At 48.9% G+C, this 14,111-nt stretch overlaps 1 protein-coding gene across 1 annotated transcript; it reads right to left on the reverse strand.

Annotated features, from left to right (window-relative positions):
• Nucleotides 1–3,843: 3,843 nt before the first annotated feature.
• LOC146200507 (uncharacterized) lies at nt 3,844–13,054 on the reverse strand. The gene is made up of 5 exons (XM_084592382.1): nt 13,042–13,054; nt 12,587–12,988; nt 11,939–12,490; nt 4,083–4,251; nt 3,844–4,000 (listed from the first exon to the last, which is right to left on the reverse strand). Exons 1-5 carry the CDS (start codon nt 13,052–13,054, stop codon nt 3,844–3,846), a joined length of 1,293 nt encoding a protein of 430 aa, XP_084448508.1.
• Nucleotides 13,055–14,111: the final 1,057 nt, after the last annotated feature.

Here is a 14,111-nt window from a genome sequence, read left to right on the forward strand (position 1 = left end):
CATGACTTCCATTCAGATATGACAGGTTTTACTAGGTGTAGCTTATTATTTTCTTCATTATTCCATTTAGACTGCCATCTATCTCTTACCTTAGACTGCATTAATTTGACTGCTTCTTTGTAGGGAACGTGCACTTTCTTCATATCTATATGTCGAGCTTGTGCAGCGCATATATCAGCGCTTTCATTTCCATCAATTCCTATGTGACTCGGAACCTAGCAAAGCTTTACAGTATGTCCCTGGGTTGTGGCTGTTTTTATGCTCTGTATGATGTCACCAATAAGCGATTTGCCTGCATTTGTATGATTATATGCTGTTAGTATGCTCAAAGAATCAGCGTAAATGACACTATTTTCTATGTTTTCAATTTTAATTTTTTCTAGGGCCATGAGGACTGCATAACACTCGGCAGTGAAAATGGATGCACACTGTGGTAGCCGTACTCTTCTATTTCAATTGTTTTGGACCACTGCGCTTCCGACGTATTGTGCAGATTTTGAACCATCTGTATAGAATGCCACATATTCTCTGCACTTTTCACTTAGGGCTAAATATTCCAGCAATATGTGTTCGTGTGGTGTTTTTTTTTTTTCTGGAATTGGTTTAATGTGAAGTCACATACGGACAGCAGGCAGTACCATGGTGGAAGTGGATCAGATTTTCGGGTAATATTAGGTAATGAGTCTATTAAGTCTAAAACTTGATATTTCTCTTCCAAGCGGAGCAGAAGTGGTTTTATTTTTTGAGGTTTGTTTATGAACAGTGTTCGAGACTGCCACTTTGTAACTATTGGGTAACAGATATGGTTTGGCAGTGAATGGATCGTTAGAATGTATGAGCATGTGAGCATGTTTCTTCGGCTTGTAAGTGATGGTTCATTGGTTTCTACATATAAGCTGTTTATGGGGGATGCCCTGTATGCGCCAGTTGAAATACACAAGCCTGAATTGTGTACGGAGTCCAGTCGTTTTAAATATGACGGCCTTGATGATCCATATATTATGCAGCCATAATCTAAACATGAGCGAACCACAGAGCGGTACATTTTTAAAAAACATGTTCTGTCAGATCCCCAGTGTTTATGTGAAAGGACTTTCAATATATTGAGAGATTTTGAAGCTTTCTTTTTAGGTTGTTTATGTGGAGAAGGAATGAAAGCTTTCTGTCAAAAGTTAGCCCTAGAAATTTATGTTCGTGCTTTACAGGTAGCTTAACATCATTAAGCTGGATGGTGGGATCAATGTGCAGTCCTCTTCTGAGAGAGAACAAAACAACTACCGACTTTTGAATAGAAAACCTGAAGCCATTCCTATCTGCATACGTTGCCAGTCTATTTACTGTGAGCTGTATTTGCCTCTCACATGTTGACACATTGGAGGATGTACATGCAATCTGAAGGTTGTCTACGTAGACAGAGTACATAACGGATTTTGGGATTATTTTTGCTATACTGTTAATTTTTACTGTAAACAGAGTAGTACTTAAAATACATCCTTGAGGCACACCATTCTCCTGTATGAAGGTTTTAGAGAGGGTAGAACCGAGGCGTACTTTAAATGAGCGTTGAGAGAGAAAGTCGCTTATACATTTTAGCATCCTGCCGCGAATGCCAAGCTCTCTCAAATCACGCAGGATCCCAAACCTCCACGTGGTGTCATAGGTTTTTTCGAGGTCAAAAATACGGCAAGGCAATGCTGTTTATGGATAAAGGCTTCTCGGATAGTATTTTCCAGTCGGACAAGGTGATCAATAGTTGAACATGTTTTTTTGTAGCCGCACTGATGGGTATCAAGAAGTTTCCGGGATTCAAGAACAAACATGAGCCTTGTATTTACAACGCTTTCAAAAGCTTTTGCAAGGCAGCTCGTCAGGGCTATTGACCTATAACTGCCTGGGGAGTCCGGGGGCTTCCCAGGCTTTAAGAGTGGTACTATAACGGCTGTCTTCCAGGCTTCTGGTATTGTTCCAGATATCCATATTTTATTAAAAAAATTCAATAATGCATCTACTGACAATGGAGTCAAATGAGCAAGCATTTCATAATGTATTTCATCTGGTCCTGGTGCAGTTTGTTTGCCGGCATTTAATACTCTAGTTATTTCTTCAAGTGTAAATAAACAGTTAAAAGGTTCATTTGTGCCTCCAGCTATTGGGAGTCTTTGTTTTTCAGCTGCTGTTTTATACTTTATAATGGAATGTGTATAGTGTGCCGAACTAGAGATTGTAGCGAAATGTTCCCCCAATATGTTTGCTTGTTCTTCTACACTCGTTTGTGTACCAGGAGTTGTTAAAAGTGGAATCGTGAAAGGATAGTATTCGCCGTCTAGTTTATTAACCTGCTCCCACATTTTTTTAGATGTGGTTGAGCTATTTATTGATGACACATAATTTTGCCATGAGGCTTTTTCAGCTTCGCGGCGAATGCACTGTGCTTTAACCCTGGCCTTTTTAAAAGTTATAAGGTGCTCATGTGTGGGATACCTCCGGAATATTCCCCAAGCTTTATTTTGTTTTCTTTTTGCCTCTTTGCACTCTTGTGTATACCACACTTTATGGTTTTGCTGTACAGTTCCCGAGGACTGTGGAATAGCTAGGTGTGCTGCAGCAATAATACAAGCTGTAATCTCTTCATTCAGTTCATCTATGCTGAGATTTTCTGAAAATACTTTTATGAGGTCAGCTTTGGACTGAAAAGTGTCCAATCTGCCAAGTGAAGTTTCCATCGCCGTGGTTTGGTTAGAGTGATGGATGGTGAGGATGTTAGACTTATTATGACAGGTAAATGATCACTTCCATGTGGATTGTCGAGAACGTCCCATTTAAAATCGGTGAAAATTGATGGTGAAAAAAATGATAGATCTAAGCAGCTCATTTTTCCTGAGCTTGGGGAGCAATATGTTTGTTTACCTGTATTCAGGAGGCAGACGTTGTTGCACAGCAAAAAATCTTCTAAAATACGTCCTCTACTGTCTGCTTGCTCACTCCCCCAAAAGGAGGAGTGTGCATTAAAATCTCCAACTAAAATAATGGTTCAGGTAACTGTGGTAAAAGTTCCTCTAAATCGTGAAGGGTAACAATGACATGAGGTTGAAGGTAGACAGAACATATTGTGATTGTTTTATAATGAACAACAGTAACTGCAACAGCTTCGAAATTAGTTTTGAGATGGACTTCTCGCGTTGCAATACTGCTCTGCACAACAATAGCAACGCCTCCGGAGAGGCGACCTGCTTGCTCTCTGTCACATCGAAACACTTTGTGCTTTTTTAAGATTGTTTTTTTGTTGAGGTCCCAGATTGGTCTCTTGTAGGCATAGGACCACAGGGGACAGTGAATTCAAAAGGTCTGTTACGTCATTGTAGTTTTTTTAAAAGGCCACGACAATTCCAGTGGATTAGGAATGACATGTTTAGAAACCGGTGAAAAAATTAAAAAAAACATGTTGGTTGGTCTTTTGGACCTGTAATAGGGATTTTGTCCCTTCTTTTACGCTCCAGAGAGCTCTGCCGCCGCTGCAGCGGAGGCGGGGTTGTATCCATCACATCGTCAGATGTGCTGGAAGATTATGTACAGGGGATGGATAGGTCTGTTTTAGACTTCCCCATGTGTGACGGTGCCTTGGGGCCGGCTGACCAAGAGGTTCGCGCGGCCTGCTTTGCGGGTGGCAGAGCAGCGCCAAGGGCGCAGATGGCGCTGCTTCTGGCTCACTGTGCGTGGCCTGGGCAGGCGCCGAAATCCGCTGTGATGCTACGCCCTGCTGCGTCACAACGGAGTATGTTGGGTTTTGATTTTCAAGCTTTGTCCGCGCTTTTTTGGATGTTAGGTTTTCTTTGACCTTGAGGGTTAGTATATCTTTTTCTCTTTTCCGTACTGGGCAGCTTCGTCAGTAGGCAGGATGCGCGCCCTCACAGTTTGCACAGAGGTGTGGTTGAATATTGCAATCTTCAGTTTCATGCTCATGAGCGGCACATTTAGCACAGGTGGGTCGGCCTCGGCAGCTCTGTGCACCGTGACCATGCTTTTGACACTTGAAGCAACGTCGCGGAATAGGGATGTAGGGTCTGAGGCTGATTTTTGTGTACCCCACCTGCACCGAGTCTGGAAGTGTGCTCAAAGCGAAGGTGAGGACAAAGTTTTTGGTGTCGATTTCCTTGTTGTCTCGTCTGATTCTTATCCTGTGGACGTTTGTGACGTTTTGATCTTTCAGTCCCTCCAGAAGCTCTTCTTCGGTCATGTATTTGAGGTCATTGTCTGAGAGGACACCATGAACGGTGTTCAATGAACGGTGCGGGCTTATAACAATTGGTGTGTCTCCAAATGCAGTGACTGCTGAGAGTTTCTCGAACTGATGGCGGTACAGCACTTCCAAAAGAAGGTCTCCGGTTCCTAATTTCCGTTTCCAAGGTTCTCGCTACATCCGGCGAGACGCGACCGCACTTGTAACTGTTTGTTGCGATCTTAGAGTCTCTTACTGTGCATATTACATATTGTGAGGTGGTATTGTGAGGCTATTGCAATGGCGACTTCTGCTGATACTATGAAACTATTCCTAACCATGCAGCAGGCCTGTATTTGCTCGTTCTCCTCACTTGCCTCTTGCACATTGCTTGTTTTTCTTTATTATTCAGGTTCTTCAATGCAGATTACGCCGTTTTTTCCTTCTAATCCTCACCGATGAGCTCAAAACCTGCCTTTTCTATTTTCCTTGTGATGTAGACGGTGTATGTTCTGCGGCAGCGCGAGTTTAGAATGTGCTTACCGGATTCCGACCTCATTAGCCTTCCACAGTGCCCCATCTCCGTGGCTTTTATCAGCTTCTTCAATCTGTTCAAGATGTAAGAACCGGAAGACTGAGCGCATTTTTTTTTACTTTTCCTTTTCTGTTTATGCCGTCCAGCTTCTTCCCAGATTTTGTAAGGCGCTAATACGGGGTGGAGTTCGTGACTCTGCTGAAAGCCTGGAGGAGCCTGAGGAGGCTGGCTTCTTTCATGTCCGGTCTTCATTCCACAATCCGCCGAACCAGGCTTCTTGTCGACATCTCTGCTACACTCTTTTTTTTTTTTCAAACCTGTGCATCGATTCGTTGTTTCTTCGGTTGTCTTGCCGCTACATGCAAAAGATGAGAATCCTGTCTGCTTTACTATCTCGCAACTCCCCTCCCTACCCGCGCGATTAATGGAGAGAGGGAGAACGGTGCCCTAGACTTTCTTGCTGGGCCCTCGTGCCAGAAATACAAGCTCAGACTTTTGTAGAGAGCTTTTATGCTAATGTATTTGTGATAGTCTTATATCTCATTCGTGGCAGCCTGCTGCAGCGTTACTTCAATTTGCCAAATTTTTCACTCGGTATTCAACTGGTGATGTCATATTAGTAAAAGCTATGGCCGAGATTTTTTGATTTTCTGCAGTTGTAAAAGAAGCTTTCACACTCCGATTTGAATGACGTAGGCTGACCCCTTCGACGTTCATTTGTCCAAAGCCGATGTTTGCGGAGCGACGCGTTAGGGAATTTCTTACAAATTCGTACATTCTTATCCTGCATTCAGATTTAACCCGTTGTTTCGAATCGCTGTATGCTTCACGTTGTCAAAAGCAACGTCCATCTACAGGATCATCTTTCGATCTTTGGTCCCAGCCTAGAATAGCTGTTTTAGCCGAGCCATTATGCCCTGCGTAGATAGATCGGTCCGTAATACAACCACAGCGCTTCTTCCACATACTATCGCGCTCAGTATGGGCTACACCTCGCGAGCGTGTGTACGAGAGCTCTACATGGTTGTACAGTAGCGCCGATTGAGCGTAGTGTTAGAGCTATCTGGAGGGGTGTAGCTGTTCCAGCAAGCTCACATCACCTCCACTTGCTTGCTTTCACCTTCACCCTCGTTGAGTCTGGTTTTGATATCAGTTTCGAAAATAACTGTAGCCGTCGGTCGACGGCCAAACTTTATGCGCGCAGGGCCGTCTTGGTCCGCACCCTCGGTGTTATCTGGTATGCCACTTTGCGCTTCATCATCTTAGTGAACGGGGAAGGCTGCTCTGGAGCGCAACAGACTTACAAGCGTCAAACTGGCTTCTTGTAGATGCTAACATTCTATTGAAAACACTTCTTGGGCCACGTTGTGGCTAATTCTGATTTTAGCTGGACGCTAACGCGCTCAATGAGTGCTAATATCATGTCTAAAGGCACATCCCTTATTGGACGAAGAGAACGCTTCTTTTGATAACTTTTGCATGCCATGCTTCGTCGGTGGCAAATGTGCTGCATGATCTTGCAGTTTCTCCTCCAGTGAAAACAAAGTCAGAAACAAATGATGTATCCTTCCGACAAACGGGACTGAGGGGTTCAAGCACGCTTACTGGAACAGCTGAACACTCTCCAGATAACTCAAGAACCGGGCACAGTCAGCGCAACTATACAACCTTTCAGAACGCTCGGCCACGCGCTCGCGCGGTGTAGCTCATACTGAACGCGATAGTTCTTCTTTAACCTGTCTAGCACGATATCTACCATAAGTTTCGTAACGCGCGATATCACCGAGCTGAGCCATATGATTGTCCAGATGAACTTTTTTCCTGGTTCCTGGCTTTGGAGCAGCAACGGACTGGAACGGCCTAGCCCATGACATCGTCAACATCGTTTCATCATCTAGATTTGAAGAACGTGTCAACAATAATCTTCAATTCTAAATAATCGTCGCTATTTGTGTGTTTGTTCTAATAAATCCCACCCCGTTATATAATACCCCCGCGAGGGTGTTTAATGTAATACAACTGAACTGAATATGATCTTCGCTTTCTTCCATTCTTCGGCTAAGAAGCCAGCTTCCAAGCATTTCTGCGTGTATTCCGTTTTCAGCTCTCGATCTGTCGTCGTAATTTCTGGTCATTTATGATTCGCATCGTTGAATCCTGTGGTAGGATTTGTCTACAGTTTAATAATCTTTGCCATTACTGCGGCAGACCCTATCGAGCTATCTAGGCTAAGGTATTCGTGCCTCTGATAATTCGGTAGGAATTCCATTCCTGCCTCATCAACGTACCGCTGTTAGACGTCGTTTAAGTAATACTCCTCCCAGCATTCCAATCTGTGTGCTAGCCTCTAATATTCGGCTGTTCGCACCCTTGCTTTCTTCGGGATCTAACAGATGTCCAAGCAGTCTCCATTGTATTGCATTTTGCGTCCCTGTATTCTTCGGTTAATCATTGCGCTTGTCTGCGCAACCAATCGCCTTCTACTGGCACCGTAATTATATTTAAAAGCTTTGATATTGTCACGCACGTCCCGCGGTGATATTCAAATCATCCTTGCAGATGAGAAAGCTGTATACGTTGAAGGCTCCGCCTTCTAGAATACGGGTCCGCGAGCGATGGTCTCGCCCGACGAGTGAAAACCAAGTCTTAAAAACACCGGTTTATTCCGGATCAACAGAAAAGTATAAAATAGAAAAGAAACAGCATTGGTCAAAACTGCGCTGGAAACATGCCGTCGAAGTGTGCGACAATGGACTATGCAGAATAAAACGGAACATTAGTCAGGGCTTCACCGCGACAACACAAAACACACTGCGGCGCGGATAGGGCGAGTACAAAGCGCTGATTACGGTACAAAAGCATTGCTACTCGCGTGGCAGCACTCACGCTGCCACGCGAGTGCGAGTGCGATCCGCTCCGGCGCGCCGCGTCCGGACGAGTCCGACCCGGCAAACCGGCGCTCGCCGCCCGCGTCCAACCGGGCAGATGTCTCCGGCAGTCCGCATGCGAAGCCTGGCGAAGCGACGCTCCGGCGGGTGGCTGCAGCCAATGCGAGCGCGAACAGCGGCGACGTCACGGTGACGTAGGGGCTGTGCGGTGGAGCGCCTCTCGGCTCCACACATAGAGAAAGAGATTGCTCCACCGTCGATGTGCTGCCGAGCAGACGACGCATACGCGCCAGCCGCTGAAAAACCCTTCAGTATTGTTTCTTCGTGTACATAAAAAGTCATTAAATACAGGTCTGTCAACTACTAGTAAATTGTGAAGATCGCCGGCCAATACTGAAGTGCTGCTGCGAGTGATAACTGCGACATAAGCGAGTTTATGCGCACAACCACTGCTGGTGCCCGGTCGATCGCCAAACGTCTGCTCGCACCGCTGCCAAATGCGCCGCTCAAATCGAGCTTATGTTCATTCTATTATAAGATGTCTTTCTCACTACGCTGGGGATGAAATTCGAAACTTTATTACAGTGCTGGCCCGTTCCGAAGCGCGGTCCGCTGCCTCTTCGGTACGACACCGGCTAGGCCTAGCGACGACTAGGGCAAGCGCGAATCGGTGGAGTTTGTCGCCCAGCGTGTCCGCGGGTGGCATCGTTGCCGAAAGCTTCGTGCGTGTGCAGGCATGCTGTTGCACGAGTACAGTAGACAATCCTTCTGATAACATCGCTGTTTTGTTATTTCTTGTACCATGTGAATTGTTTATCAAGCCAAGCAGTCTTCGGTCTCCGCTGCGCGGTGACACCGGCTGTGGGCGGAGCTTGTGGGAGCTCGCTTGCCGGACGCATGGTGCTCCATGTGTCTCGGCTGGCACTGCGGCGGCAGTTCGCATGCGGCGTTCGCTGCGGCATGCCGGTCAAGCTTTCGCACATGTGTCTCCTGCTTAAGGCTTTCTTGTAGGCGCCGCTTCGGTCTTTGCCTCGCAGGACTCCGCTCCGTCGTCCGTGTACATCCCGCCTGCTTGGGACGCTGTCACGCCGCACTTCTGTGGCCGGCCTCCCGGCGAAAAAGCCCCGAGCCCTGCTTCCGACGCGCTTATCTACCCTCTGTCTCGCGCCGATAACATGTCGCCCCCGCTCCGGGAAGCTTGCTCATGCGTACTCGCGCTGCCCGGGCGGACACCAACACAAACAGAAAAAAGCGCGCGCGGTTCGAAACGGTAAAAGGGGCTGTGGGGCCCCACACTCCCCCCCCTCTCAAGACGGGACACCTCCCGACGTGTAAAACAAAAATAATGCGGGATAAGGACGGAACTGATACTGCTGCTGGCGGGGCGCATGCTTGGAGGTACCCGCCGAGCGTGGGTACCCGTAGTGCCTCGTAGGTCAAGTGGTTCTATGTGGCTAGTGGACGGCCGTGGTAAGCTCGGAGATCGGCCACGTTTACTGGTCCGGCTTCTCGACCACCTTGCACATGGCGAATAAAGTAAGAAAGCCGAGACGCGCGCTTTGTTATCGTGTAAGGGGCAGTCCATCGTGGAGCGAGAGAAGCAGCAAACCCTTTTGCTGCATCACTTAGTGGGTGCGTGCGGCGAAGGACTTTGTCGCCGACTGTGAATTCCAAAGGTCGCCTTCCCTTGTTGTACTGGTTACAGTGTTCCAGGCGGGCAGGGTTCAAGTTTTCCCTTGCCTCCTTCAGAGTCGAGGCCAAGCGGCTGGAAAGATCATGCGCAAATTTAGAATGGCTAAGACCCGGTAAATCAGAGCCATTCAGAGCATGCTCAATAGGGAACCTGAGCTCACGACCAAGGAGAATGGCCACTGGCGTAAAACCTGTTGACCGGTTTACCGTGGTTCTTGTAGCGAAGGCCATCTCCTGGATACGAGCGTCCCAGTCCTTGTGCCGCTCCGTGAATGCCACCATCATAGTCTTGAGATTTCGATTCACTCGCTCTGTAATGTTTGCTTGAGGATGGTAGGGCGTAGTCTTTTTGTGCTGCGCCAAGAACTTTGCAAGTGGCAGTGAATATCCTACCGGTGAAATACGTGGCATTATCAGTGATAAGCTGAGCTGGGAAACCAAAGCGAGTGAATGTTTCTAGTAGCTTATCCCAAATTATTTTCGAGTCTAGCCTACTCAGGGGATACAATTCTACCCATTTCGAGAAATGATCAGTAATTACTAACAAGTAGCGATTCCCTTTCGCTGATCTGGGATAGGGACCCATTATGTCGCAAGCTACAATTTCCCATGGGTATCGGCTCTCTACAGGTTGCATGAGGCCCGGTGGTCTTCCTCCCCTCGGCTTCGCGGTCTGGCAGGTATGGCAAGTGCGGACGATTGTCAGGACATCCCTTCTCATGCGAGGCCATGTTGCAACGCGATACAATTTGTCATATGTTTTCTTGCCATCGCTGTGACCTGCGAGGCGTGTATCGTGGAAGTACTCTAGAAAATGCTTACGTAGGCCCTTAGGAACGACCACACGAAATGCAGACTCACCACTGTCGGTGTCCGCAGCAGGTATATACCGCAGGATCAAACCATCTTCTGCTTCCACGTAGCTGTCATAGCTTCCGTTAAGCGCCCGACTCCCTGCAGGGTTGGCGCTGTTCAGGCTTTGGCGTATCTGGTTGCACTGGCCGTCTGAAAGCTGAGCGTCAAAGAGTTGTTGACGGGACACCAGTGTGCCCTAGGTGTCGGCAGGAGCTGTCACAGCATGGACCGCGGGTACTCGCTCTCCCTCACCAGGAAGTGGAGCTCGTGACAGGGCATCGGCCACTTTGTTGAAAGTGCCTCTTCTGTATTCTACCCTGTAATTGTAATTTTGGAGAGGGAGTGACCAGCGGGCTAGACGGCCAGCTGGATTTTGCAACCTTGAAAGTCACGATAGGGCCTGGTGGTCGGTCTGAATAGTGAATTCTGCGCCATCCAAATACATGTCAAATTTCTTGAGGGCAAACACAATCGCGAGACACTCTTTCTCTGTCACAGTATAGTTCCTTTCCGGTGCCGTCAGTGTATGACTAGGAAACGCCAATGGGCAAAGCTTTCCTTGATGTTCTTGAAGCAATACCGCCCCAATTCCGTACTGACTTGCATCCATTTGTACCGTGAATGGCCGGTTAAGGTCTGGAAGCCGCAGGCGTGCAGTATCCGCGATGGCTGCAGACAGTGAATGGAATGATCCCTGCTCGGCTTCTGTCCATGACCAGCGGGCACCTTTCCGGAGGAGCTGATGGAGGGGTCGCGCGAGGTCAGTGCAGTTCGGGATGAAGTGGCGGTAGAATCCCACCATGCCCAAGAAACGCTGGAGGCTCTTTATGTTGGTTGGTGGGGGGAGCTGCAGAATGGCTTGAAGCTTCTCTTCATCCGGGCGAACTGTGCCCTGTTCCACAATGAACCCAAGAAGATTGATTGTGCTTGTCACCAACTGAACCTTGCCGGAGTTAATGGTGATGCCCGCCTTCTGCATTCGTTGAAGAACATTCGTTAAATGACGGAGGTGCTCTTCTAACTTTTCTGAGAACACTACTACGTCATCCATGTAGGCCATAGCGTAGTTAAATTTAGCGTCTCCGAGCACAATATCCATTACCCGTTGAAAAGTAGCAGGTGAATTGCACAACCCGAAAGGCAATCGCACAAATTCGAACAGTCCCCGGTGGCAAGTGAAAGCCGTTTTCTCAATGTCGCAGTGGTCAATCGGGATTTGCAAAAATCCCCTACTGCAGTCAAGAGTTGTAAAAAATTCTGCTGACCCAAGTGAGTACATGACAGAGTCAACAGACGGGAAAGGGTAAGAGTCTCGCACTGTCACAGCATTCAGACGTCGATAATCGACACACAAACGTGCTGTTCCATCCTTCTTAGGCGCGAGAACAACAGGAAACGCCCAGGGGCTTTTTGATGGTCTCGCCGCACCGGTAGCCACCATTTCGTCGAGGGCCCCATCCAGCAGCGCTCGCTTGTGGACACTCAAGGGCCTTGGATTGAATCTGATAGGACGAGCATCGCCGGTGTCAATCCTGTGGGTTAGTATGTTGGCCTTCCCCGGAGCCTCCGTGAACATTGCTGCAAAGGGCCTGAGCATTGTCTCGATTCTGCTTTTTTCCGCTGGTGACCCCGTGAAGGAATTCAAAACTGTTAGAATACCACAGCCTGTGATATTGGCCGAATTACCGTTCGTGGCAAGCAACTGTGACTGTGGCTCAGCGGCCTTAGTCTTTAACTGAAATGCTTCTGTACCGGTGCCATACCGGTAGGTTCCCTTACTGAAATCTACCACGATTCCTGCCTTCACTATGAAGTTACGGCCTAGTTTGACTGGCCAGGATAGTCCGGGGAGGTGTAAGAAACGCTGTCTAATCTTTCGAAGATTTATAGTAACTGTTAGGCGGGCTGCTGAGGTTGCGGGTACTATGTGAGTCGACGCCATACGAAGGTTAGTGTTTACACTCCGCAACCGGACACGTTTTGTCTCACAGGAATTTTTCACCTGATCGCCGATGACTGACACCGTAGACCCTGTGTCTAAAAGGGCTGGAAGCTCCAGTCCGGCCATTTTGACCAAGACCAGCGGGGTCTTGTCTGGTTGGCTTTCCTCAAAAGAAGTTGACGGGACTGCACTCACCGAGTGTTTGTAGGGTTTCTCGGGGTCTGCCTCATGCATAGCAGGTGGTGACAATGGCACCTGGGTCGAAGGCACCTGGGTCGGTGGCACCTGGTTCGATTCAGGCAGGAAAGGTAGCGACTGGATCAGCTCTCCCGGTGGTTGGCCACGTCTGTGCGGCCTGGCCGCTGGATGGTGCAATGACCAAAACACCCTCTCCTGTGTTGTCCTGGATCTGCGAATCGGAGGACAAGTTGTGCCCGGGGGCGACGCCCACTTCTCACCTGATGGCGACAACGTTGCACCCGGTGGTGACACCCACGTTGCACCCGGCGGTGACGTCCACGTTGCACTGGTAGGTGACGTCCACGTTGCACCCGGTGGTAAGACCCACGCTGCACCCGTAGGTGACGTCCACGTTGCACCCGGTGGTGACACCCACGCTGCACTGTAGGTGACACCCACGCTGCACCCGTAGGTGACGTCCACGTTGCACCCGGTGGTGACACCCACGCTGCACCCGTAGGTGAATGGTAGCCGGCAGCCGCTGTAGGAGATCTCCGGGATTTGCGCGCTCTGACGTGGGGTGTCCCAACTGCTGCCACACAAGGGGTACCAGCGCCTGCGTATGGCAAGAAGACACGGGGCCCCGTCTGACCTGTCACCCCACGAAATCGGCTCGTCACCTGAGTAGACGCATCAGGGCTTGTGACTCCGTGCAAGTCGCCAGCCCCCGTACGGCAACCTGGCATCTCCAGGCTGCGTGCTGCCGATGATCCAGGCCACGCACAGGACGGCTCAAGGCAAGTCTCTGCAGGGGGAGGTGGTTTGTATTGGAGCTCCGCCAGGAAAGATGCCTCGATTCGGGATGCTTCTCCAGCCATGTCATCTAAGTCCGCGAACTGGCGACGCCGGAGATATGGCTGGTACCTTGGATGGCACCGATGTATAGCATGAGCCACATTCTCTGGTTCCGGAACTGCAGGATCTGCCCGCTCATGCAGCTCTTGAAAACTGCGCAAAAACTCTAGCAAACCCTCGTTTTCGCCTTGCGTCCTGGTGCAAAGCTCGTCTTTCATACGGATGTCATAGTCAGGCGGCAAAAACTCTTCTCGAAAACGGTCTATAAAATCCTGCTTTGTGGTGAACGGCCGCTGTCTACGCCTCCAGGTTGCTGCGGAACCTACCAAAGCTACGGGAAGCACACGCGTGACCAGAGCGCTGTCCGAAATTGCCATTGCCTTCTGATAATCGTCGTTTCATAAAGAAAATCGCAAACAGATTTGTTGTCGGCGTATCCTTCAAACCTTGGCACGGCTAAATTCAGCCGCAGCTGATTATCGCGATACAAGGGAGTGGGCGTTAATGAAACTGCCTCGCTTCCTACCATTTCTCTGAAATGTGCCTTTGATTCAAGTAGCTCGAACAGGAGGCCGAGAATTCCGCTACAAATGTCCGAGGGTTCGCTTTTCCTGTCTTCTGATTGCTCATGCCCGGAACCCGCCTGTGTGGGAGGCCGAACTGTCTCTGTTAACTGGGCGCTTGCACCCGGTAAGTCCGACATCGCTACGCACGAAACGGCATGAACCTCAAATTGCTACACATGCGGGGCAAGCCAAAGCTCGAGCAGAAATCACGTTGGGCGCCAAATGAAGGCTCACCCTTCTAGAATACGGGTCCGCGAGCGATGGTCTCGCCCGACGAGTGAAAACCAAGTCTTTCTTAAAAACACCGGTTTATTCCGGATCAACAGAAAAGTATAAAATAGAAAATAAACAGCATTGGTCAAAACTGCGCTGGAAACATGCC

The sequence above is a fragment of the Amblyomma maculatum genome, chromosome 2 (genome assembly GCF_055883805.1).
Source record: "Amblyomma maculatum isolate TAMU_Amacu chromosome 2, ASM5588380v1, whole genome shotgun sequence".
NCBI classification, from domain to species: Eukaryota; Metazoa; Arthropoda; class Arachnida; order Ixodida; family Ixodidae; genus Amblyomma; species Amblyomma maculatum.